Source organism: Andrena cerasifolii, chromosome 8 (assembly GCF_050908995.1).
Source record: "Andrena cerasifolii isolate SP2316 chromosome 8, iyAndCera1_principal, whole genome shotgun sequence".
In the NCBI taxonomy this organism is placed as follows: Eukaryota; Metazoa; Arthropoda; class Insecta; order Hymenoptera; family Andrenidae; genus Andrena; species Andrena cerasifolii.
In genome coordinates, this window is record NC_135125.1 from 12,782,963 (window position 1) to 12,810,814 (window position 27,852).

Here is a 27,852-nt window from a genome sequence, read left to right on the forward strand (position 1 = left end):
GAACGCGAATGGATCTTAAGAAGGCTCCTCGTCGTTGGCGTCCAAGAGTAGCTTCATTGTTAATGTCCGTTTTGAAGAGCTGCGGACCGGTTCGAATAGCAATAAATGCACTCTCCCGCAAAAAAGCAGTGACTATGTGTAGTCCGCAAGAAACGCCATAGGATGCAATTAGTACGAGACACTCGACGATAAGTCCCGGCTTAGGCGGTGTTTTGAAACGCCCGATGACGTATTCAATTTCCTCTCGATATTCAGAGTCTTAACGACGAACGGTCAGACGGGCACGTTCGAGCGTTTTAGTCGATTGGATGGGCCGGAAATTTCGCGGATGACGCGCACGAGCCAATTAGACGCCGGATGGAGCAGCTTTTCAAGTTCTTTTCGGCGCGAGCAAAGCTGGAAGTAATGGAGAGCCCTCGATCGCTGGCGACGATATTAATTTTCGGGAGCGACAACGCCGCTGAATGCCAATGAACTGGCCGGCAAAAAAAAGAAACCAAACCGCTGGTTTCTGATTCACTCATCGCTTTTCGACGTCGTTCGCATGCTAAATGGGACGGGAGAGGGGGCCTCCGTGATTATAATGGTCTTCGCGTGATTTTACTGGCAACAAATCGCGGGGGCGAGAAAGTTCCTGATCGATTCTAAGCGAACTTCGATTGATGCTGTGCGGCTCACCCACGTGGTATTCCGAAGGCTCGACCGAGGGACATTTATCTGCCTTTTATCCCAGAGAACTTGCACGTTCTCCCCACTTGTCTGTCTAAACCAGGCCTAACCCGGTAAAATACGCAACAGACGACAGAATTGTACTAAATCGCCGTACCGTTAGCGACAGTAGCCTGGCCATCTTTGCGACACACTGTCCAGGATGGAGGAGCTCGTGCAGAGGACTGCATTCCGTCGACGAACGACAAGGAGACCTGATTCGCGCGACTGGTTGCAGCCGTCGTAACGGTTCCACGTCAAGAAAGAGCGCCATTTTTCAGCGTGCTGTAGAAGGTATCGATGCATCGCGATCTAAAAAGCAACGAGCCGCCTCGATACTCGATACTCAACGCGCCGGACTAATCCAACAAACCACGGGGTTAGTGGACTAGAACGGGTATGGCGGACCGTTCCGAGCGGATGTCAAAGCGAGAACATGCACAGAGTCCGGCCATTTGATTTTTTGCCGGCTTTAATCCCGCTCGGCCGTGTAACCGTCCAGAGCCCCCCGCTCCTGCCCGCCACCCCCATTTTTATTCATGCCCGTATAAAAAGGTATCCCGACGTTAAATCGCGTCAAAGGACGCACCGCGCGCATTATCGATTCCGCGTAGCTTTTAATCCACGCCAAAGGCCGCTCGCAGCCCGCTCGAGTCCCGTGTATTCGCGCTCCAATTTCAGCTTTAATGACTGATAACTGGCACGGACGGGCACGGTGCGATGCGCATCGCGATGCAACGGTGACGCAATCGGTCAGTGTTGACCGAGTATCGCCCATTCGATTTGATTTATTGGACGTAGGAGAGCGTGTCACGACCCTGTTAGCAAGTGACGACCTGTTCGTCGTGTCTCCGAGGAAGAGGCAGCGTAGAAATCAAACTTCCCGACGCCAGAAGTGCAAACGGATCGTCAAATTTTAAACACTCTCGGTAGCGAGGCAGGCTTCCAAAGAACCCTCCTTCGATCATCAAACTTCTTCAGGATGCATAGTTTCCCTTAGGAGATTCCCAGAGACTCCGAAAATTTCAGGATCCAGCAGTAGCTCTATCATCCCAAGCATCCGTCCGCTGCAACCCCCCTTTCCCATCCGCTGGTCCACTTTTAGCGGGAACAATGGCACCGTAAATTTCTTGGCGAGGATTCTCCGCGAATCGATGGTCGATAGAAACGGAGCGGCGCGCAGCGGTCCAAAGACTCGCTCGACCGAGGGATTATTCGTTCAGCAGACACGGTCTTGGGGGGAAGAATAAAGCGGCTGTGCAGCCTGCTTTCCGGCGGAAGTGGCTGCAAGAGTAAACACGAACGATCCTCCCGGAGGGAATGGGGACGCGCGATCCTGTTTTCGCGTGTGCATGGCCCGTTGCGGGTGCCGCAACGTTTCATTTTCTCCGTCCGCGCCAGCCGCTTACTTACTTGCTTATGCTTCACGCTCTACTTATCAAGAACCGGAGTTCCCTCTTGCGCTATCTGCTATCCGCGCGCGTTCCAGTTCGCGCTATTAGCCCCGGCACGGCGCGCGGCGCGGCGAGCGCGCTTGTAACGCGAGATCGTGGCCGCTGAATAACGGCCGGTGAACCGCGATTGCCTTCCTCCTCGCCGGCTCTGCTAACCTTCGCGCCAGGACTGGGCTCTGGCCGCTGCAATGTCAGACGCAACCGCGGTTACGCTTTCTTCCTGTTACTCCCAGAGCAGGGGGTTAATGAACGCCGACGCGGCGGCTGCGAGTCTCTCTAGAGAGGCGAGAAGAGCGGTGTCGCCAGGTAGTCGCGAACGGAGCAGTTCCTCGATAGATGTCTGCAGGGGTTTCGATGCAATCACGGCGAGTATGGATCAGCATTCCAGAAGAATTAGCTTGTAGGTGGGAGAAATTAATCAGGCGAGATCGGCCGGAATCGATGAACAGCTACAAGCTATCCCATTGGAGGCGAATCTTAGACGAGACGTTCGAATGGAGCAGGATTATTAAAATATCTCCTTACTGTTCGATCGGACCCAGTTACGCGAGGAATCCGCGCAATCCTGGCACCCGTCGACCTCGCTCCGTCGCGGAATTGCGCGCAGGAATTCGAGGAAGATCAACGATTTTATCTTCCAAGGAATTTATTAAAAAATCGGCCCCCAGGTCCGCCGTACTTGCGAGAGGATCTGACACGTTTCGAGTTATTTTTTCGGGGGACGAGGATCCTTATCCTGCTCGAGTTGTCTCGTTGTAGGTATACTTGTACACGTGCTAGCTAGAAGCGCAGAAAATATTACCAGGCCGACCAGTCGCTCCTCTCCACTCCGTTTCACACGATGGAACCGCGTTCCAGCATTATCAGTCGCCGAAAATAGCGTTTGCGCGCAATTTCGTTCGCTTTATAGAACGTATCGCGGAACGTGCCGCTCGAAAATGCTCCAGAAGCGGTAGCAATTTATCGGCAAACCGTAACGCGGTCGAGCGGGTGGGCCCTTCCATGCGCTTCATTTTTCGAGCATCGGTGAAGAGACTCGCGCGGTACGGTTATGTTCCAAGAGCTCTCCACAGCCCCGTCACTTGCGGGGAATCCTTTTAAAGTGGTCACTCTCGATAATTCGCGTGAACAGAAAACAAAGCCTAGCGAGCGACCCCGAGGACCTCGATTAAAATCTCAAAGGGGTATTCAGTGTGGCGGGCACACCTCAGCGAGCCACTGTTTTCATGCCTCCGGGAGACGCATAATGGCTTCGATTGTGCAGAAAGGGGACACGTTAAACACGCAGTAACGCAACGCGACAGCGAGTGCACAGCGTTACCGTGACGAACCTCCAGTCACGCAGGTAGCTTCGTCTACCTGGCTGCCTCTCAGGACATTCCAATGGCCTCTGGACGCGGCCTGAGAACCACTGTGCTTCTTTGTATGTCGGTCAGCTCGTAAGTGGCGAGTGCAAGCGAACATATACGGCGTCCTCTGAAGGTGGCTTCTACCCGACGGTAAGTGCATCGGGGAACATACACAGGCGTGTACTTTCGCCGCGGCGATTAACCTCCCGCGCGCGCCACCAGAACACTCGATACAACCGAGTCGCGCTTTTATTTTCCTCTCTCTGCCCGCTTTCCAGGGGATCCTTTGTCGCGAGCAGCGTGAAAAGGCTCCGCTTTTTCGAAACTACTCTTCCTGGCCACTCTCTTCGGCCGAAGGGGCCATTACGCGGCTCAAGACGGTAGAGCTGTTCGAGTTGCTCGAAATTCGATTCGAGCCGAGACTCGGTTTCCGATGTTAGTCTTCGAGGAAGCTTGATTGATCGGGGAAACAATTTCTGCATTTTTTTTTTTAATTCAAACGAGTGCGAGTAAAATGCGCGAAAGTTGAGCGAAGATGATCGTTTGCTGCAATAGAGTTTGAGATCCTAGAAATTCGAGTATAGGAGCTCTAGGATAATACGAATGGGATATGGAAGTCAGTTGATAGCTGGTGTCGAGATTTGAAGTGAAAGTTGTTGAAGGCAAGTATGGCTAATTCCTCGAAGAGGGTCCTCCATATGGACGGTACAGCACTGAGCTATGGTGCGACCATATGGCACCAGGTAGCCATGGGCTATGGCACGCAGCAACACCTGGTGCGTGTCCCTCTGCTCTCCGGTCGCCGAAGATGCGATCATGTGTCGTTGGTAACGTCCAAGGCATGCCAGGCACGTAGCTAGTCCCACGAATGCGAAATGACACGGCCGAGAAATAATGAGGTGGTCATGGGAAATGGTGAATGCCCGTAAATCCCTCCGAGTGTCGCTCACCATTATGTTTTATGGCTTTCAATTTCCTCGGCTTGGACGGCCGCGATTTCCACCTTCGCCCCCGTGTCGGGACTTGAATTTGGAGGCCCGTGTCCCATCGTTTCCCATATTTCACGCGTACCCCTGCGCTCCTCGATCCTCGATCCTCGCATCAATTTTAATTACCGCGCTTCACTGAGCCCCCGTTCGTCTCCCGCCCTTGGTTATTGAGTTCTCCGAAACAGTTGTCAAGTATCAATTCCTGGGAATCCATCGTCAATGATATTGCGCATCTTGCACGCGTTAAATTATGCGAGAAAAGATTCGATCCTAGACAGATACTTTCTCGATAAGCTTCCAAGTTGTTAAAAGGATTGTGGACATATGAACTCCAGGAGTGTACACTAATCCCAGCGTACAAATAAAGAATAATCCAACAGAACGGTACAGAAAAACCACCCCGGATTCCCCCAGAAGCTGGTGCCTCCGAACCAGCAACTCCGGCGAATTGGAGAATCCGTGAATCTGTTAAGCCACTGGCCAGCGCTCTGTCTCCTAGAGGGGGTAGAAAAATCCCATACGATCCCATTACTTTCCACGCGAGCCGCGACACACCCATGGAATCGGCCAAGGGGGCAATGATTCTCGTTGCAAACTGCCGGCGAACTTCCACGGTAAGTCGGGGGACACTTGTACCCGGCCGAAAACACGTAAATAAAGCCAGCAGAAACGCCGGCAGGGATGGCCCGGGGGTGGCGAATTCATGGGCAAAGGCGCACGAAGATCGTGGGGAGGAAGAAAGAGGAAAACTCCGAGTTATCCCAGTGACGGGCACCGCAAAAAGGAACACCGAGCGCGAACAGGATCTTCTTGCCAAGAAGAATCTCGACGCGCTTTTCAGCGGCGAGATCGCTTCGGTTACTCTGCCGTGCGCGCGCGGCCGAATAAAGGCGCCTTTTATGAGACACCCGCGTCTAGGAGAAAGGCGCCAGCCAGGAGGAGAGATTTTTCGGTGGACAACCTCTCGCCGCCCTCTCGCCTCTCATTGTCGTCGTTGCAATGAAATCAGGTTGCTAGGTTTGAAAGGAACAGCACTTACTGGCCCTTGCGCGGTTTAAATCTAGATTAAGGGCGACGACAGACCAGACTTCCTAATAATATGTGGATGAGGAGATTTGTCAGAAGTGTGTGCCAAAAAGATTTGTAGGAGTCAATGCAAAATTCACGCGTAAACTAATTCTACGTTAAAGGTTCATTGATTCAGTGATATTCGGTGAAAGCTACCCGTGTGGATGTCAAAGTGTGAAAATCGATTCCGTAGCAATCCTTCGGTTTCGTAATTCTCCGATCTGTCTGTTCCCGATACCGTAAAATTGCATCTTTCCAGACCACGTGCAACTCATCCCATTTCACGGGATATTCCACGGGGAATAACCTTCCGCAGACTTGGGAAGAACAGAGGGGAAGAAGCGAAGAAGCGACGGAAGTCCGTCCGCAGCCAGCTCGAAATCTTGCCGAAGCCAGTTCTCGCCGTGAATCGAATATGTATTAAAATGGAACACAGTGGGATCACGGTCAGCACTATTTCGTGCAGGGTAATGCAGCGGCGACCATCGACCATCCGCGACCGGTTTTCTCTCCGTTAACTTCGCCTGGTCGCGGTGAATAAATTTCCGAAGGTCCACCACCGAGCTGGCCGCGGCGGTCCCCGCGTTCCTTTTATTTCGAATTTCCCGCCCGCTCGAGGGGAACACCGGGGCGTGGATCGCTACCCGACCGCGAAATACACCCGAGTTTCGTCCAATTCGAAATTCGTCGTGCCACTCGGCCACCCCTGATAATTCGGGGCTAGGAGAAGAGGCCGATCTTGTCCCCTCTGTCCCTCCGTTCCAACGATTATTTTCCCTATTTTCCCTGGAAGAGGACGCGAAACGTCCACTCGATTCGCATCACCGATTCAGGCTAGGAATTCAGGCAGCTTCAGGACCTGCGAAAGTCCAGGACTCCCCGTTAGACAGCAAGGGGTGCGAGAAAGGAAAGGCTCGCAGGAAAACTTTGTGATCGGCTCGACTGGTCGGACCATGCGGTACTCGCAGCGGCCAAGTGGCTATAGGGGAGGCCGGGGCTAAAAGTTCCGATTTCGATAAAACATAAAAAATGACTGGAAAATAATGTAGTTATTCTCTTCACTATTGACTAATTTCTTGTTAAATTTATTATATCTTCTGATTTTAAGCTTGTGTTTAATATATTGTAATAGGTTTCCCATAGAACGTAATTTATTTGTGGCTGATCGAAGCGGAACTTCTTACCCCTATATGGGGCAAGTTGTTATCGCATTGGGGTAAGTTGTTACTATGATATAAGAGTTGCCTTTTAATGAAATATTTCATTTTCTAATGAAATAAAGCAGAATTTTATTAATAATGGTTATTTATGAAGGTTCGGACCAACAAAAATGTATTATCTTTAAAAGAAAACCAAAAGCGACAGTTTTTATTTATCTTTACGCATATCTTCGATCGAAGTCGTGTCCCTTTCCGCCTTTCATTCATATGTTCGCATTCTAAAGCACAGCGGAAACAATTTATACATTTGCGGCAGGTCTGTGAAGATAGCACCCCCAAATTCGAATTTTTGGAAAAACTCAACGGCATTCGTTTGTCCATCGTTTGCCCACGATTGCCCATCAAAAATTTTCGTTTGACCACCCTCCAAAAAAGAGTTATGAACAAAATAAAAAAATTGTCTTCATCACCCATCATGAATGCATTTCAATTTTTTAATAGAAGGATACGAATGTACCCGACCTGACCACGTTTGCTCACTCTCAGATTTCATTTGCCCACCCTCCAGAATTTAAATAAAAAATAAAAACCGCGAAAAAATGGGTATAGATGAAGCGATCGCGTTAAAGTTCGATTATTCTCGAAAATATTATCAAAATCGTTCTTTCAACGGTCCAGTTCGTTAGTTTAGATGTAGAAGAGATTTGCCCATCCATTAATTTCGTATGCCCACCCTTCAGAATCGAATTATTAATGAAGATATCCAAGAAGTGCGGTACCCGTTGAAGCGATCGCGTTAAAGTTCGATTTTTCTGGAAAATATTATCAAAATCGTTCTTTCAACGATGCAGTCCGTTAGTTTAGATGTAGAAGAGATTTGCCCATGCATTAATTTCGTATGCCCACCCTCCAGAATCGAATTATTAATAAAGATAGCCAAGAAGTGCGGTGCCCGTTGAAGCGATCGCGTTAAAGTTCGATTTTTCTGGAAAATAATATCAAAATCGTTCTTTCAACGATGCAGTCCGTTAGTTTAGATATAGAAGAGATTTGCCCATGCATTAATTTCGTATGCCCACCCTCCAGAATCGAATTATTAATAAACATAGCCAAGAAGTGCGGTGCCCGTTGAAGCGATCGCGTTAAAGTTCGATTTTTCTGGAAAATAATATCAAAATCGTTCTTTCAACGATGCAGTCCGTTAGTTTAGACATAGAAGAGATTTGCCCATGCATTAATTTCGTATGTCCACCCTCCAGAATCGAATTATTAATGAAGATAGCCAAGAAGTGCGGTACCCGTTGAACCGAATACCTTTCCGTTCGTTTTTTTTCCGAATGAATTATCAAAATCGATTGTTCTTACCGTAAAGGTTAAAGGTGTTTGGTGACATGTTATCCACTTCAATTTGTATCGCTCATCGAATACTTCACACTTTTCACACATCTGCAGCATGTGCAGAATAATACCAGAGTGGTTTTCTAGTCATTTTTCACTAATTACCGCAATGATATCGCACAACGGAAAATAATATAATGTCACAGTTACTTCACAAACCGTAAATGAACGCACGATCTCGCAAGAGTTGCGCCCGAACTCTGTAGACCGACTGACTTTCGTGCGTCGTTGGAAACAATTCGAGAGTGTCGCAGACATCTGTTTACGTTTCGGCACGTTCGATGACGACACGCAGCGCTGCTACCCTAACTAAAGGGGCGCAGCGCCGAGTGCCACTGCCGAAACGTAAACAGATGTCTGGCGATACTCTCGAATTATTTCCAACGACGCACTTCTTGGCTATCTTTGTTAATAATTCGATTCTGGAGGGTGGGCATACGAAATTAATGCATGGGCAAATCTCTTCTACATCTAAACTAACGGACTGCATCGTTGAAAGAACGATTTTGATAATATTTTCTAGAAAAATCGAACTTCAACGCGATCGCTTCACCTGTACCCTTCTTTTCGAGGTTTTTATTTTTTATTTAAATTCTGGAGGGTGGGCAAATGAAATCTGAGAGTGGGCAAACGTGGCCAGGTCGGGTATATTCGTATCCTTCTTTTAAAAAATTGAAATGTATTCATCGTGGGTGATGAAGACAAATTTTTTATTTTGTTCATAACTTTTTTTGGAGGGTGGGCAAAAAAAAAATTTTTATGGGCAAACGTGGGCAAACGAAGGACAAACGAATGCCGTTGAGTTTTTTTAAAAAATCGAATTTGGGGGTGCTATCTTCACAGACCTATTTGCGGCGGGGCAAGTTTTTACGGTACCAACGTGCCCCAAGTCACGGTAACAACTAGCCCCTACCGACACATGTAGCAATTTCAAAGATTATTCTGCTTATACATGTATTCAAACGATAAACACTATTGCACCATGTTCTTAAATGTCATTTGATCCATAAGAACGATTCAATCTATAATATCTACGTTAAATAATTGAAATAGACCAAAAAGTAATGATAGAAAAATTTTTACTTATCTGGTACGCGACTAATAGGTCCTTGCTTACAACCACACAATTCGCTGTCGCGGACGCTATTAAAGTGGGGGACAGAGTGGCGTGATCAACTCACACGGAAAAAATAATTTAAAGTACAACGCTCTTTTTATTTTCAAGATAGAGCCGTCGGAACAACTTATCCCCGGAACTTTTAGCCCCGGTCTCCCCTACCTGATATTCTTATACAAGATTATCGAAAATGGTAAGTATTTGAAAAAAACTGAAGGAGGAAAACTCTTACTGCTTTTTATATCCAACATAATACGGTATCTCAATTTTTGGTGTTCGCAACATTTTCCTTGAAACGAGGGTGACTTTTACTTTTTTAAATGGAATGCTATATATTTGATTACCCAATATGAAAGCAACTGTCAAGAAAAATTCAACCATATGGTATACTATGACCTTCAAGGCCACGCAAGGTTAGGAATGAAGTAAATATATTGAACTATCTATCTAGTAGTAAAAACCTGCATTTGTTTAAAATAATTGCACAAAAATGGTTCAATTTTTTTTTTAAACTTAAATAATTTTTCCTTAAAACTTCAATGTCTTCTCTATAAGCACCGTAAAGCTCATCTCCATCCTTTTACTACTTCCACAGCTATAATGTATTGAAAAAAAGTTAGCACTTAACTTCAAACAGCTGTGAAATCGACATTTTTCAAAATTCCGAAAAATCCTTCAGGTACGTTTAAATATCACTAAAGACTACAACATATTCAAATTTCAGCAATCTACGAAAACTTACTCCGAAATCTGTCCGAGTTCGCATGGAATGTCCCGTAAGCCGAGGGTAACGACGAGGTTTCGATCGGAACCCTTCGAGCGAGGTTTCCGCGTGGAACGAGGCCGCTGCGAAGGATTTATCGAGCATCGAGGAAACTTAATCGCATAGGAGAGAGCGGATGCTGAAATACGAAACTCCGCGATTCGCCTTAATTTCACGGGACGAGGGGGCTAGTGGGCCAGGGGGATCGAGGGGTTAAGAGGATAGAGAAAGCAACCCCGGAGAGGCGCAGCCAGCACACGTCACGATGATAAATCGAGCGCGAGAGCTACCAGCCGGGGGCTGCGGAGCATGGTCACCCTAGCGAGACACAATCTTTTCCTATTAGCCGCGCATGGAACCTTAAAAACGTTGCCAAAAAAAGTGGGGGGAACGTAAAAAAAAAACGAGGAAAAGGATCTGGCGACGCGACGCCGTGAATTATTGCGCGGCCGCGCCCGCGCGAATTTAATATTTCGCTGGGGCCCAGACTACTGGAAATGCCGTTACGCAACTACCCGTTTCTGCTCGTTTTAATAATAGTAACGCGACTTTATGGCACCAAGTGAAACGAGGCTCAAAAATTACCCTCCTGATCACGATGTTTGAAGGGGTTTCTGCACCGTCCATTCCCCTCATTCTACATTATCAAGCAGAAAACCCATTGCTACCGAAGGGGCACCGATAATTTGTCTCTCTGACACTAAGTCCCATCATCGGACGCAGCGGAGACGGTGTAAGGTGATCACCGCAAATGAGACACCTTGGACAATCTATAATTATCCTCGCCAATGCATCAGGGGAGTCGAAAAAAAAGTGCAAAGCCGTGGACTGGTCGCGGTTAAATGATAATCGCAGGGCCGCTATCACCGCGCCAGTGCGTTAATTCACTTAAGGGTGGCAGAGTAGGCCGGGTGCCATAATCGGTGGCGAAGCTGACGCTATATTCGCTCTAATAATAATAAGCGATCGGTCCTCCGAGCGGTTGTCCACCAATTTATTATAGTCATAATCATGAATATGGTCGACGCTGTCGCGGCCAACGACAATTTATTACCACTACCATTATTATCGCGACTCCAGAGATATACGCGTGCGCCGGTGCTGGCCGTATTCCCATAATCATCGTTACGCTCGTCCTGGGCCAATCGCGAGCAAAGAGGAGGCAAAGTACCGTAAAAAAGCTCATGGACCATCGTTATCCTGATAACTAAAGCTCCCCGTTTTTAGACGCACACTGATCTCCATGGAATTATGCAAGGCTCGCGGTACCATCCACTCCTTGGGAAGAAGAATGATAATTCACCCCAGAGGGAGATGCCCAGAGTCCTAGGTGTTGCGATTCATCGATCAGGTAACGCCACGGAGAGGAAAAAACATGGAAATATGAATGCCAGAGGAGCCGGGAGGGCTACAGAGCGCGTCGCTGAAGAGGATGTTAAAAAATTGACAAGACACGCAGAAATCTCAACGCGGAGCGAGTCACATCCGGCTTTCCGCTACTCGTCGGGCTTTCACGTCCGTCAAAAAAACACAGAGATTCGGGATTTGAAACGGTGGATCAGCGGCGGCAGAGAGCAGACAAAGAAGATGCGCCGGGAGCAACGAGCGGATGAATGTAGGTCTGGCGAGGGGAAAAGTGGAAGAAGAGCGCGGACAAAGAAGGAGCAACGTTCTGATGCCGGTGGCTCTGTATTGTCTGATCCGCGAGTTCCATGGCTGGATACGTTCGCGCTACTTCCTGTGGCAGCGGGAACATTTAGCGCACCGTTCTCTCCGAATTAAATAGGTCAGAGATCAGCGGGAAAGGATCCTGGACTCCGCAAGCTCAGAAAAATATACTGCAACAGCTTAATGATCACGAGGAGCGACTCATCCTTCCTTATTAGCAGTGCCACTGAGCTTCGAAGAATAAAAATCGAAAGAGGTAAAGGAGCGAGAAGCTAGGAGACGCGAAGCAATTTTATGGGGGATTGCTTCCTTGTGTCCCCGAGTCCGAGGGAGCAGCGAGCAGTCTCATGAATTCGAGCGGAAAACCGAAAACCCCCGATCGCCTTTTTGCCGTCTCTCCAGCTTACGAATATGGCAGATTGGTACAGCAGCCAGGAGAACGCAGTTTGGCTGGTTGGAATGCGTCCATTTTCCGGGAGGAACGAGGGCGTCTCGCCGCCGAGTTCCCAGAAGGCGATGGTAAAACAACGAATCGAAGGAGCGTCGCGGCGCCGGGCGTAGAGCGTCGCTCAGACACGAGCCCGGCCAATCGGGAGGACATCCATTCTCGTTCTCCTACCTCGTCCCTTTGCTTTCAATTTACGCTCAGCGTTTTTGTCGCCCGCCAATTGTTCTTTCAGTTTCCCGCTTGCGCCCGGAATACACGGGAAAACCATTCGGCCTCTCTTCGCCGTGAGTCTGACAGTCGACTGGGTGGTCGTAAGATCTTTACGTCGCAGCTTATAAGGGAAGCTCGCCCGCTAGGAGATTGAAAAGGCTGCGGAATATTCGGTGTGCCTGCACGACGCCTCTTCGCAGTGGGCCAGCGCGACGTAGAATTTTTCCCTCCGCAGCGTCTACGCATCATCCGAACTTCAATTTCCCCGTTTCCACCCCCGTGCCAGCCGCGGCAAATAAAATAATTGTCATCGAGCAGTGACGCATGTCGCGGCACGCAGACCCGCAGGGGGACGCGTGCGTCTAGGGGTAAACCGTGTGGAATAGGGCGTGTAACTGCATTTTCTCGGCGAGTTTCATCCCTCTGGAGCCATTCGCCGGGGGATGAATACGGCGGCGCGGTCCGACCGGGAGGGAGAAAAACGCGAGCGATCATGTGTACAGCCGCGGTTTTCCGTAGGCGAAGCTGGGCGCGGATCGCCGCGAACAGAGCTTTCTTTTCATTTCGTAACGAGGCAGGGGCTGGAAACTCCAGCAAAACTTGTGGATCAGTATTTGCGCGCCCTCTAAGCCATGAAAGATTCTGTTTGAACTAAAGTGCAATATGGCGGCTCGCGCCGGAAAAATTAAATACACTCAAAATCTGCGTACTGTAATATGTAGAATAAGAAATACATTTGTTGACACGTTAAGAAGATTTGGATAATGCCAACAAATGTATCTCTTACCCTACATTTTGTATTAGATACTTAATTGTAAAAAATACAAGTAGAGATTAGTGAGTGGCTCAGATTTTTCTTTGAAAAATGTTCCTTGTATTCAGTTTAACAGTTTGCTTAAACAAGTAAACACTAGCGTTTCACTCCCTTTACACTTGTTTTCACTTATAAGACAGTATAAGTCTCAGCCGATCGCGTATGTACAGACACAAACGCAACTGTACCGCGTCACTAGCGCCCTCTAAGCTATGAAAGCCTCTTCTTTCCTGTCTAAACGCTATTCCGGAAGTTCCCTATTCAGTTTCCACCCACTGTAACGAGGTTAGAAGCCCCTGGCACCGGCAGAAATAATTCTTCCACGTTTGCTGCACGGGGGTCGGGGGTGGCGCTGCGTTCTCCTCCTTCTACTATCCGCAACTGCCAGCGCTTACTTTTCCAGCGGGGCTCCCTGCCCTAGGGGGGGCGGGAAAAGCCCGGGGAAACTGATTGCCTCGGCTTTTCGCGAAATCATGGCGTTATTTATTTTTATTCCGCGCGAACGTACCGCGAAGAAGCTCTCGCGGGCCACGATCTACGACGGGCGCTCCCGTTGATGCGTCACGCTAAATCATCGAGCGCCCGGGAGTATTTATTTATCGTGGACGAGGGGTGCGCAGCCCCGAGAGGCAGTCAGGTGAACGCGCAGTAAATTCGAGAAACTTAAAAGAGAGGCGTTCTCGTGATAAAGGAACGGCATTAAAGGGGGTAGTTCGAGGGCGAAGGGCGACTTTTCAAACCCGGGCCACCCTTTTGGAGTGGCGAGAACGAGCAACAGAGTAAACGTCTCAAGATTCCTGCGGGCCTTTGAATCGAGAGATTACGTTCGTGTGTATTTTAGCTTAGAGAAGAATCGGCTGCTTCAGACATCACTGTGTGTATTTTATCTATGGTCTCTCCCACCTTGCCAGGCTATGGTACCTACTACCAAAATCTACCGTTTTTCTTCTTTTCTTCCGTGAAAAGTTGTCGGACAACCGCCACAGGCCAATTGTCCACGAGAATTTCCAACCCCCCTTTTTTTCCACGGAGATCCGAGCCAGCTTCCACGAACACCTTCGCCTCTGTCTGTGGAAAGTAAATTGTCCTACGCGTGCTAGCTATATCGCTCGCATAGAAGGACGGTTTATTTATCGCGGATTTCGCACGGTGCCCGGGCACCCTCGCTCGCTTTTATGCCCCGCGGAACAAAGCTGGAACTTTCGGTGCGAGCGACACGGACGAGAGCAAGGAAAGCAAGGAGAGCAGGGAAAACCCAGGGGAGGATCGTATTTTGTTCCAACGACGTGGTCGGTTCGAAGCTTCGCTCGGTGCATTCTCGTTGCTCGCTCCAGTCGGGAGAGGAGGGAAAAAAAAATTCCTTCGTCTCTGCACGCTGTTTACCCAGATTTATGGTCCAGCCCCCGTCACAGATGAAATTTCCATGCCGATGGAACCGGCCAATTTTTCATATCGCGATCGGGTCTTGTACGCCCCTTCGTAACATATTTTTCAGTCCTTACGAGCAAATGAACGAGCTTCATCTATCATATTTACAGCGCGCTGAATAGGGCACGCAGGACGATCTATCTGGGAATCGTTCTGCTCGAGTTCGCTGGTACATCTGCGAAATTGATTCGCCCGAGAGCTCTTCCTGCTACTTGGAGGGTTCAACGGGGAACACGGAGGTTTTAGCCGAATGACACGGTTCCATAGCAGCTTCGTATAAAAATGATACTCGAGGCAGTCTCCGTAGTTCGTCACAATGATGCTTCGATCACTCGCACGCGTTCAATCAACTCGGCCGCGACTTTCAATCCAATCTCCGAGCAGAGAGGCACGATTCAAATGTCTCCGGTTCGCACCCCTTTCACGGGCCGAACGAAACGCATCGATCATATTTACAGTGCGACAGAAACGTAATCTTGTTGTCGACGAGGATCGCCGAGGCAAAGCCGAATCGGGGAGCAGGAAAAAAAAAGGGGAGAGAAGAGGCGCGGCAGGGGAGAGAGTGTCTGTGGCGCCATGGGACCACCAGACCTTCGCTCCCTCGTCTTTTTCCCCCGTTTCGTTTCTCTCCTCTTCGCTCCCTCCTCCCTCCTCTACCAAACGAGACACGTTCCAGTCACGTAACCCTAAATTGGTCAATTATTTCCCAATCGTCGTCCCAGCCGCCGACGTTTGCAGTCCTAGGGCGCTATGTGACTATCCGTGCCAGACAATCGCGGCGTTTTCTTAGATAAAAAGCCCATCGGGATATATTCAGCCCTATTTCCGCGACTCCGGGCCCGGAAAACGGGCAGATTCCTACGAATCAAGATCGTCGGCTGATAGAACGCCGCGGTCGGGACGAACAATGGCAGAAATTTATGAAACCAGTGAACCCGTGCCCCCTATTTTCCTCTAACGTGCCCAAGCGAAGTATTACGGTCTGTTATTCTCCGTCTATCGATGGCGGAAGCTCTCCTGTTGTACGACCTTCGTTCCACTGATCGCCTCGATTCTTTTAATTTCTATCACGTGCGACAACACCCTCCTTTCCCACCCCCTCTTTCCTTTGTAAACGAAAATTGGGAAGCTTCCATTTCCTGCTACGTTGCTCCCGATACTGTAGCAAGCCTCCGAGACGATACTACAGCTTTTAATCATCGGGAGCTACATAGCAGGGACCACCCCTGTCTCCCGGCTGTGCCTCCCGAATGCATCGTCCGCGACCAGGAAAAGGAAACCGGCGAAAAGACAAAATGCTAATGCGCCCATGTGGTTCCAATTGCACCACCCCTGGCCGTCCTCTCGCTCCCCGCCCACGCATGACATACGACTCGCTTCTTTTTTGCTCGTGGGCATGTTCTTGCTAGCGCCCCGGCGCTCTTTAATCACCTCTCTCTCTCACTCTCTCTCTCTCTCTCTCCCGCGCGGCCTGCATAAAAATGGCACGCCGCGATTTCTCGCGCCGCCAGACAAAACTCCGCTCCTGTTCGCGGGAGCTATTATCCCGGCGGTTCGCCGGAAAACGTCCAGCACCGCGACTTTGGGGAAAAACCCATCGACCCCCGTTCATAGGCGCATCAACGTTTTACGAGCCGGAGCAGCTCGAACGCAGCTCGTGTTTTCGCGCTGCCTCGCGGCCTCCGTAGCGGAGCTCTGCTCTATAAAGCGAATCGTTAATCGCGCGAGCAGCATTCGTAGAACAGAGATAAAAAGAGCGCTCCGCGGAGCGCGAGCTTCTCAAACAAATATTCGAAAAGTCGGATTTCATGTTTCACTGTCTGCTTTCTCTCGCGAAAGGGGAAGCCTGCTCGCGCGTTCCCGTGCGTGATTCAAAGTGAAAATCGAAGGGCTGCCGTTTTTAGCAGGAAGCTCGGATCAGCCAAGCGAATCCTCTGTCCAGGTGCTGCATACACTTTGGATATTTAATGGGAGCAGCTAGAATGAGCTGGCCAGCTGAACGTATACGTGCCGCGAAGCGTCTGCTCTTTTTGCAACGACGAATAATCTCCCCGTTGTCCAAATTCCACGCGTGTCCCGTGCTTTCTACTTTCTACAGGATTTGTACTGTCCGCAGTTCCGGTTTCGCGCGACAGCAGCCAGCGGACCGTGCGCCCCGCCCGTCCCAGGGATAATAAAACCGCGAAACCGTGACAATTCTCGCGGACTCGTAAAAAAAAACCGTATTAAACCGGCGGATTGAAAGCTCGTATTTCTCAGACGCCCGGAAGAAAGCCACCGAGCCATCGGAAACTTTCCCCCGACGATCGGGGATACCCGAGTTCTGCAACTTCCCGCGGACAATGTAATTTCCAGCGGCCAGATGGATAGGTAATTTTCTTTCCAATAAATATCCATCGGCTGAATGGAAAGATTCCTCGAGATTCGCGGAGCTGGGCCGCGCTTTCCTCGATAAAATTCTGCGCTCGCAGCACGGGAACCGCATCAGCGTTTGCGAATTGTTTGACAAATTCGTCGGCGAGAGCAGAGTGCCGTGGACAGTACATTTCTCGCAATTATTTCAATTATTCCGCCCAGTGAATTCTGTCCGAAACGCGAACACTGCTCTGGACAAGGGATAATTATCAGGGAAACGTTATTCACGAAGGGGACAAGCAACGGACGGAGATACAGCGGTGGCCAGAAGAACGTTCGGAATCGGTAACTTTAATGATCGCACAGAATTCTTGTCCCCCTGTGTTCCATACGCAAAGATACAATTGCTCGGTGCTAAATTGCTATCCTGCACCGTTCTAAACTTTCTTCCGACCGCCGTTGTGCACAAGTGGCAACGAATTCGCGTGGCTCGGCTACGCGGCTGTATTATAGACACGATGGGAGGAAGCTGAACGAGTGGCTGTCGTCATAAGACTCGAAATCCCTGACGTTCGTTCGACGCCGCTATTTCAAGCTAATTAGCCGAGCCATTAATCAGAAGGGGCCAACTTAACGTCGCAGGAAAGTGACCTACGATAACAAGCGACGCGTAGAGTCACCACTCTCCACCGAGTACCTTATCTTTTAATTAAACAAAACGCATAACCAAGGGACCAAAATAAATGGTACCTTTGAACTATTTTTTCTCCCCAGACACGGGCAGATAAATTCTGTTAAAAGATCGCCGAAACGGTTCCGTCACCTTTTAAAATAAATTCCTACATCCCAGGGTTCTGTCTGTTCCTCGAAGCGATCCCGCCGCCGATCGTACTTTTCGTAAGTCCAGTTCATTTATAAAATAGTTATAAAAGGGTTCGTTGTTAATGGGTGGGCCGGCTGGGCAGAGTACAATACGCTCCTCAGTACTCGCCACGCGGTCGACTTATCGAAATTACGATTTCAAGGGGAAGGGGGGTCGATCTCACACCCTTGCAGCACGGTAAAAGATTCCACTTGTGTCTTCAGCCTTCGATAATTAGAGCGAGAGCACGAGATGCCCGTCGTGCAAGGGACAAATTGATTGCAATTAGCGTGCGCCTGGAAACGCGACCGAGTAGGTAGGCAATGTGGTTCTACGCGTCAGAAAAGTTCTCAGAACGACGAAAGCAAAACAGTGAGAGGAGTGTTTCGAGAAGTCGTCATCTGGAGTGTATAAATACCGAGAAATCCACGGTGAAAAATCGAAGCGACCCCTGACACGGTCGAGAGGACAAATATGGGTGGCGCGGGCAAAAATTCGTGACTTTTCGTCCGGGGAAGCGGGCGTTTTTGCCGTCATTAATTCCAGGGATATCGTCGGCGTCACGGCGAGGGTGGGTTTCTTTTCCCCGTACGAAGAACAGAGATTATGGATCCGCGTCTTCTCGACGGACGAGCGAGCGAAAGAACAGGGCGGCTGCGAATCTTTCGAGGCTCGTTCGATGGAGCATCGCGAATCGAAGGAAACCACCGAGGACTTTCTCTGAAATGAGGATTCCGCAGCGAGGACTGGATCAAAGCCAAACGCGCGAGCGGTTTTTCTTTCACGAGACATTGAAGTTTCGTAGAGTAACAGAAAACTACGTTACGCGGTAAAGAAGTGCTCGGGTCGCGTAATTATTCCAACCGTAATGTATGGAGCTGCGGAGCCAGCAAAGAGCACGGAACTAATCGGAGCGCAGGAATGGAGAAACCACTGCTCTCGATTTCCTCTTGCTCAGAACGCAGGCTCTATCGACGAGGCTCCCCCATAAAAGGGCCTTCGACATCGGCGTCGGTCAAAGCCAAAGTCACGGTGAAATAATCTTGGGGCCGGGATGTTTTTCTTGGGAAATGGGAATCTCGATGGGAGAGGTCAGAAGGACCGAGACGGACCCGCTTGTAAAACACGCGTCGCGCATTGTCCACATTGTCCGGGGCGCGTTAAAGTCGATGGAAAATGGCGGTGACGTGTTCGAGCAATTTCCTTGGGCGTTGCACGGCGATACGCGAAGCGCAATTATTCCATGGATATCGAAGCCAGAGGATCGATTAGAAAGGAGTTACGAGACCGAGAGCTCGAGTAACGCCGGGATCGCTGGCGAAGGTCAAGTCGCACCTCGCCGGCGCGCCGGAAGAAGAGTTTCCACGAGGTGATGCGGCTCGAGGCACGACAGATATTCGCAAGGTCGAAAGTAATTAAAAGTGAATCGAACCAGGGAGACAGAAGGTGGGGAGAAAGAACGCGAGTACTCGTGGGTGAGCACGATTAGAGCATTACGAAATGAAGACATTCTCTCGTGTACTGGATGCTCCGAGGGACGCAAATGGGGAACGAGGAATTCCTGACGTAAACTCCCGCATGACGAGCTCGGAGTACGTGTATGAATTCTCACGAAGAAGGAATCGACCTAGTCGAAGCCAGCTTTAGACCTCCTTGCACGCTGCTGACTACAGGAAAGTTCAATTCAGTGGATTTTACCATCCCGCAAATGGCCTCCAGAGGGCCTCGAGTTAATCCTACGACTACTTCTTCGACACGCAACGCGTACGCTCGCGATTTATGCGCGCGTTGCGCCACGAGCCCGTAAATCCCATCGCAATCGCGGCTGAAAAAAGACAGCACATAACCCGTGCGGGTAATCGCTTTGACCGCATACCGACATCGCTAAAGACTGTCGCCCGAGTCGATGAAAAAGCCCCGTAATTGCACCACGCTAAACGTGCAACCCGTTATTCAATGGCTCGTCATGGCAAGGCCATCGATATACGAGTCGCGAGCTGTTTCTGCGAACAATCAGCGTGCGGCGCTTTTTTCCCCGCGATAAAAAAGGGGAATCGCGTTACCGTTAACGTGGTTCGCGACGGAATCCATCCCGCCGCGGATGCCGTGCCTTGGTAGCGCTAAATTCTGCCACGTCCACGCTTCGTAACCGGACACTGGTCGCTAGCCAACACGAAGACTAGCGAGAAAACCGCACGGAGCCGGACGCCGCGTCGCCCAGTCTGACGAGTAAAAATCCATTTTTCCGCTCGATCATCCTTCGAGCAGTAGTCCGGAGGAGTACCGGCTAGCGTGTTACGTAACACCGTGCCGATAGAACCGGTGTAAACGGTGATGGTGTTCGTTGGAATTTCGAGCGAGTTGCTGGTCACCGGGCGGAGGAAGTTGCTGGCTTCCGGGGACTTGTGAGCCGACGGGAAAATAAATTTCAAGTTTCGACGGCAGTCAAACTGGGTTGACAGTCGGCGGCTTTAGTCTCCACCGTGAGGATGGAAACGTCGATTTATTTGGGCGTCGCGGGCGCGATCGCCCGGAAATAGAACCGCCGAACTCATGCTGGCGGAGCTGGCGATTTAAGAAGCGGAGTAAATTTCCGGGGACACGAATTATTCTAGACGCGCAACCGCCTGAGAGTCGAGCCCGAAGTTAACATCGGGGGGAACTGGATTTTACCGATGAGCATAATTGAGTGGAATTTTTAAGGCAGACCGTGGCCACCGTCGGTTACCGAAAGACGGCCGAAGTAATCGAATTAAAAACGCTCATGAATTTTAATGCTTCCTCTCCCCACTTAAAACGAGTCCTCGTTCGATACGTGTCTGTGGTTGCTAAAGAGTCGCCCAAATCTTGTGCCACTTGCGCACTGACTTTTGATTGCTGGGAATAACAACTTCTGGGCTTAAGAGCACGCAAGTTCCAGGGGTAAACATACATGAATGCATCGAGGCTTGGACAGAGAAAAAGTTGTTGTGAACGCAGAGGCTATTACTCAGAGCGGTCTTCTTAAATAACAGATATCGCCTCGATTAATGTACTGTCAGATCAACTGTACGTAGTCCCAAGTAAACACCGCCTGCCGACCGTATCGATACGGCCAAGTTTGCCCGTAAAAGGTCTCAGGCGATGCTCGATGATAAGCCCAAGGAAGGGAAAGTTTTCGCGTGCTTCCCAGCCGGGAGGAGCACCGAAGGAAAAAACAACAAGAGACCCGAGAGTGCGATTGTGGGTCACTAGCCGTCCCACTTTCTCCTTTCCCCAGGATTCGTCATCGATCCAGGTCCACCGAGGAACCCTCGTCTGGAGCCGCTCCTCGCTGGAAGCTACATACGATCCGCAGCAGAAAGTTGGTAGGTAGGTACATATAGCGCTGGTGAAACGAAGACACAAAGGGAGGAAAAGTGCGCTCGCTCCGCGCTCGGTCAGATAGAAAATTCCCGTGGAAATTCACTCGTTTCAGGGAGCACGGGAGAGATCTATCCATTCGAGAAGCAGCCGAAGCAAAGGGATTTGCGGGTAATAGAAAGAAATACGCTCCATGCAAATTCCCCGGTTTCCCGGGCTGCAACATAATTGCCCCGTGAAACGGACCAAAGGTAAATCTGGTCGCGAGCCGGGTCGGAGGTTTCTGGCCGTGAAAAAGGACGGTACAAAGCGATAATGGTGGAAACGAGGCGAGATGCAAATGAGAATCGCTGCGAGCCGAAGAGACGGTGCAGGATCGCAGGTGTACGCGGTAATCGATTCTCGCGATCGGAACGAGAGGAGAGAAACGAGGCTTTGCGAGGGATTACTACGATTATCCGAATAATTAGCCCCGGAGTTTGAGGGGTGGGCCGGCCGGCAAATAAAGCCTGGCCAGCGAGTCCGAATTCCATCGGTGTATTTAGTCGCATAGCTCCGGCGTGGCGCGTATAATCGATGCAATGTCTCGATTGTTCACGGCTGGGACAAAAATTCAGAAACTCCCTCCCTGTATCACGCGCGAAATTTCATTACATAACAGATGTGCCTCTCAGCTTAACAAACAAAGAGCGCACCCACGGTCTTTGAAACATCGCGATATCGTTCGCGCGCGCCTTACTCATCGACAATTTCGCAAACTGATAGCTACGCGTGTATCTCGTCGTTTGATATGATATAAATCTCCCTGAACAGTCTCCCACGAGGGAGACACGGTCGACGGATCAGGGGATGATGATAGAGAGAGAAGAGCGATAAAAGACAATGACTCACCGAGCACCTCGCAGCTTCCGCTGTGCAGGGAATCTCCAGAAAGCTGAATGATGGCCATGAAGAGATCACCGAGCATCAGGCAGGCGACGTGATGAGTCTGGCACCGCCAATGCAGAACGTGATGAGAGGCAGGCAGCAACCAACCGGCGGCCAACGTCGCTGCCAGGAACACCGCGCTAATGATGAAGCCCACCGGGTACAAGGTGAACCTGATGTCGGCCGCCTGCATCACTGGCCTGAAAGTTTTACACAGGGACAGTTAATTTCATTCCTGGTACAGTTTCCTGGGTTCTCGTTGCGAAACGGAAACACAAATGGTGCATCGAGCATAGCAGAATGCCTGTTGAAAAGTTTGACTAATAGATCATTTCATTCGACTCGTGAGATGTTTGCGCAATGTACAAGGACCATCTGTCTTTGTTCTATCAGATAAGAGTCCGCTCGCGCCACGGCTGTTGAATTTCGACGGAAATCTACAACCTGTTCTCGTCGGATTAGCCGAGCGAGTGAAAGTCCCGGGGAGAAATCGTTTCGCAGTTTTCAAGATGGTCTTGGCTCAGCCACGTCTCGAGGGAACGAATAAACACGCCTCTAGGTGCTGGCAGAGAGAAAAAGAAACATTTTCTAACTAATCAAGGTGTACGGGACATCAGCGACGAGTGCGCATTCTCCACGGTGCTTGGACGACGCGTAGACACGCTTTCTACGCGAAGGTATTTGCTTGCTTTCGATCGATCGATCGACCGACGTGCCCACGGACTTTTCCACGAGTTTATCGGTCCCGTTGTGTAAACGATCGGCGTGCACCTTCGATTCCAAATGAAACGCGGCAGCCTCGAAGCGTCAGGTGGCAGACAGCGGTGGTTACCTTGTCAAAGCTGGCCGAGCTTTCCTCGGACCGCGTGTAAACGCTCGCGTTAATTGAGTTTCGAGCGTTGCTTTGGAAATTACACGCGAGACCCGCGCCGCGTAACCCGCGCGATACGTTTTCTGTGTAATTTCCGGCGCTCTTCCGGCGCGGACCCTATTACAGCCCATCGTTCTGAAATCCCGACTTCGGGCGGGACGAGGGCGCGCGTCCCGCGCAAACAGAATCCATAATATCGAGCGCTACCGTTGAAACTTACTCCAAGAACCACTTCGAGGCGTACTTGGTGTACTTCTCTCATATTTACAATCAATTCCTTTCAATCACTCTTCATCCATCAATATTACTCGCTCATAATTGTACGATAAACGCCATTCTATTTACGGTGTAATAATAGATCAATCGACAGCCGACTTCTACTTATATAAATGTTTCTTTCGTGTCATTTTTTCTGCACAAGTGTGAAAGCCCCCAAGGTGACAATAACGCGAGTACCGTACTTACTGCCCACTTTAGTTAAAATGTCCTATCTAACATTTTCAAACAACCGAGAAAACTGAAGTTTAATCATTTACTTTGTACCGTCCTTATTTTCCTTCATTCAAATTAAAACATGTTGTTATTATTTCGTAACAGCCTAATATAATTCTTTGTATTAGGTTTACCGGTAGGTGATATATTATTAACGTACCAATTAATTAATTGTTTTAAATAGGGTATTTTAAGCATTTGGAAAGAAGTTAGATTAAATACATCAGACTGTTTATAAATCTTTACGAAGCACGTAGAGTTTTCTAACTTAGAAGGTAAAAGACGTGTGGAACTCCAAATATTTATCCTAGGCAGGACAGTTTAACTAAGGAGGGCAGCATATGCGTAGAACGGTAACCGGCTCTGTTGTTTCAAAACAAATACCCATAGACCTCGAAAAGTTGAAGCATTCGCAACCGAAATGGTCAAGTATATACGCTTTTCCTTTCGCGATCGATAGCAGAAAATAAAAGGTGGTTCCGAGGCACGTGAATCATCTCGAACGAGGATGACGCGCGGATCTGACCTAGAAATTCTTCGGGAGAAGAGTGAAAGTGTCGGAGTGAACTTTTTCTGGAGGTGTCGTCAGTTGAGGCTAACAAAGGGGCATGCCCATCGAGCTACCATCTAACGGTGCAATTAAGCCGTGCCGATAAATCGAGATCGGGACAGCCGATACTTTTAACCGGGCAAAAAGTCGATTCGTGCACTGCGCCGCGAAGTAGGTCGCCGCGATCCAGCCGCGCTCTGTTCCGGCAAGGCCCGGAGAGCCCGATCGACAAATAAATTCCAAGGAAACAGATTTTCGTCGTCGACCCGTTCCGTTGACCCCGATTTTCGCACTCGCGGATCTCGGAAACCCGTCGAAAGCGCAAACACCGGCTCAATTATTATTTCAGATGGCAGGCGTCGTTTATTCATTATTCGCCAGCCCGCGGTACCGTTTATTTTTCTGCCGGCTTACAGAAATGCTCCAAGTGGATACGTCACGGGGCGTTTCGTTCATTACTTTAATTTCGTCTAACGAAGAAACGCGCTCCGCCGAGCGGAACTCTCGAGCTGCGCTCTGTGAAGGAGCGCCTCGAGAAACGCGACACGCTAACGAGAGAAAATCGGGCTACGGACTCTGAAGAAAAAAAAAAAAAAACGAGAAGAGAAAGAATAAGATTTCGGCCCGTGTAATTACGCGAGCTCTCTCCAGCGGTCTACCGAAAGGCTCGGTTGCTCGAGGGATCGATGGACGGCAGTGTAATGATACGTCGAGGGCTCACCTTTGCGATGCGTGCTCCCAGCAGGCGAACACCTTGGCAACCAGGTTCAATTCTTTGATCCTCTCGACGCAGAACTGGCCGGTAGGCAAGGTGATCCCGTGTAATTCCAGGCCACCGTCCGCCAGTAGCGCGGCATCCTTAGCGTCACCTATAATCGTGAAATTGTCGTAGTGCGGGCAAGTCGGGAAACCAGCGACAATTTCCACCGAGGCAGATGCGTTCGGTAGCAGTGGCGTTGCGTTTGCACCTTCCTTCAACGGTACACAGGTGTTTCTGAAAAGAAAACGATGCCTGGGTGAAAACAAGAGGGATTGAGAAAGATAGAGGCATTCTGTGAAATAGTAAAAGCCTGGGACTCTCGTGCGAAAGCTTCATTTGCAATCTTTCGCAAGCATGGAATCATCATCGCTATTACCACGAATCAGCTCTTTTAGCACCGAGCTAGCAGAAGCCCGGGCCACTGGTCGCAATAAATTAATTGAAACGGCTAGTCACGTAGAATTCGGGTTCGCCGGAACCGCGGTACTCGGAATTTCAGAAGCGAGCCGTCCTACACAGCTCTCGGCGTAAACAGTCGACCCGCGAATAGAGAGAAATCGCACGCAGGAACAGGAGGCACCGAGCGCGATAAAAGAAAGGTCGTATCGCAGGAATTTATCTAGGAAACGCGCGCCCAGCTACACAGAATGCCAACAAAGTCCACGGAACGTCCAAGCATGGGCGATTGGAAACGCGATTAAAACGGAGCGCAGCATTTTCTGTTTACCCCTACGTCACGTGACGTTTGCGTGATAAGCGCACCGCGTTTCAGCGAAACAGACAGCTTTCAATAAAAGAAATTAGTTCTAACGACTGCTTCGCACGAAATTAGACAGCGTCCCAATGAATTTAGAGACTGGTGCCTGCGCAGCGTTCCTTTCAATATTGTTACAGGGATACTGTTTTCCTAACCCTCGAGGTTTAAGGGCACAGATTATTTTAATGTTTGTATTATGCCATAGGCCGGTGAATATTCTGTTTTCCTTCTCTCATTGAGGTGCCAAGGACCCGAACCCTAATTTATTGCACCCTGAGTCACCGAGGTGTCAGAGTTTGTAATGAAATGCAGAATTCCCTTCAGACTTGTTTACACTCGCTGGTTTTCCAACCAAGTGTGATTCTTTCTACCTACGACCTCTACCGTTTCGATTTCATTTCCCATACGAGTTCTGTGTGCATTGCCCCGAGTCCCACTATACCCTCGACGATGGAATATTACGAAACCGGTATTCGGACCCGGATCTTTCGTTTACTTAAGCCTATAGCTTCCCTCTCCTTAAGTCTAATGTACGAAAAGGGTCTATCCTCTCTGCAGGATTTCGTTGACCATTGTAACTGATACGCTCGCTCTCCTACCCGAACCTTCATTCTTCGAATCATCTACAGTTCGAACACACGGTTATTCGGAGCCTTCGAAAGTTTCTCAGCGAAATCGCGCGATGAGATTGGTGGTTCTCATTGATTTTCATTCAAGAACTCACTTTTCTTCGTGGAAAGCCGCATCCTCGCCGCAGCACCGCCGTATCCGTGGCCTCATAGTTGCGGCCGCGTGATTTCCCTCCATTCTCTTGCGCACGCAAATGAAGAAAGCGTTCGAATCGGCACAGTACTCGCTCGGTCCGAACTTCTCGTCCGTGTGAACGTCGACGATCGCGTGCCCGTCGTCAAGGAGGATGATGGGGTTCGTGCTTTTGTAGGGCACATAGGTCAACACCGAGTTGTCCCCGCACTCTGGCTTCCGTCCCTCGACCACGTCCCACTCCGAAGGCGGGTTCTCCAGCACTATCTGCTGCGACGGCGAGTAAATGAAGGGTGCCCACTCGTTCTCGGCGGCCTCGCACCGGATCGACGCGTTCGGATCGCCGTCCGACTTCTTCACCAGCTTCTCCTTGTGCCGACAACACCTGAGGAACGTCACTCGCTGGCGCACCGAATTGCTCGGCTCGGAGAGCACCGCGACCGCGATCGTCGCGAGTATCGTCGCCAAACGAACCGCCTTCATGGCGACAGCAGTTTCCCCGAGCGGACCCCGAAGCAAGCGTTTCAGCGATCGCTGCACGAGTATCACACGCGGAATTCACTCACTCGCGTGCTGTTCCGTCGATCGAAGCGGTCCCTGTTACCGAAAAACTTGGAATATCGGACAAGATCACAGGTCGCGGGTCTGGGCTGTATGTAAACAAGAGTCAACTGTGGAACGTGTACGAAATTCACTTCGCCGGAACAGTTAGCGAGTCGACTTGATGTTTCCTCCCGAAAAACTTGTACGTAGTATGTCTCAGAAAATCCGTGAAAAATCGTAGTCTGCACGAAGTATAAGCGTTTAAAGTGTTCGCAAACAATGTAAACAACTCGCGGAACGTTCACTGGTAGAAAATCTTCTCGATACGCTCGGTCATCTTTCGATAACAGAGAAAGTACATCTGGCAGCAGAGTGTCTACGACAGGAGAAGTCGTGGGAGCCTCGAAATACGCGTGTAATAAGGTACGTTTTGGCGCGTCTCGGTCGTTCGTCGGGTTCGAAGTCGGACGTGACTCACTCGCTCGAAGGTTTCGGAGTTACTGAAGCGGGCCGACCACGCGGCCACCCGTCGGGCGGCTGGGAGAAGCGTGGCGCGTCGTTGCGCGCGCACTTACACGCTGCTCCCTCCCTTATTCAACCACCTGGCTTTCTCCCTTCTTCGCAGCGACCTTCGTCGCGACGCTCTTCACCCCCACGGGGTGGATTCGCGACCACGTGCTCGCTCCCGCTACGGGCCTCCTTGCCGGAAGTGCAACGGTACCTTGCGTGGATCTCTCTGTCTCTTTCCGTGGGAACTCGCGCTCCTCTTCCCCTTTTCTTTTCGATCCCGGCTCCGTTCTTCGTCACCGACACACCAGCGTGCGTTTTTAAAATAAAACACGCCGGATTGCAGGGGGGTTCGTTATCCTGTTTTGGAATTCACCAAGCAGAGGATACTGTATAAAGATCTACTCTGCAGAATACTAACGAATGATCCGGAACGTTTGAACAAGAGCGAACGTTCACGGAACTTGGAAGGGTCAGAAGTTTCCTCGCGCATTCCACGAAACGTAAATTTGACCGTGCGTATACCACGACTGTCCCATTCCGCAGCCCG

The 27,852-nt window shown here is 49.9% G+C and overlaps 1 protein-coding gene across 1 annotated transcript in view; it reads right to left on the reverse strand.

The window, feature by feature from the left end:
* Positions 1 to 27,325, reverse strand: part of Mthl1 (adhesion G-protein coupled receptor methuselah-like 1) — a 124,165-nt gene extending 96,840 nt beyond the window's left edge. Inside the window, exons 1-3 of the mRNA XM_076819064.1 lie at positions 26,215 to 27,325; positions 24,695 to 24,967; positions 22,025 to 22,260 (exon numbers count right to left, since the gene is read on the reverse strand). Coding sequence (XP_076675179.1) covers positions 22,025 to 22,260; positions 24,695 to 24,967; positions 26,215 to 26,735 — 1,030 coding nt within the window. The 5' untranslated portion in view covers positions 26,736 to 27,325. The remainder of the gene's footprint in view (positions 1 to 22,024; positions 22,261 to 24,694; positions 24,968 to 26,214) is intronic.
* Positions 27,326 to 27,852: the final 527 nt, after the last annotated feature.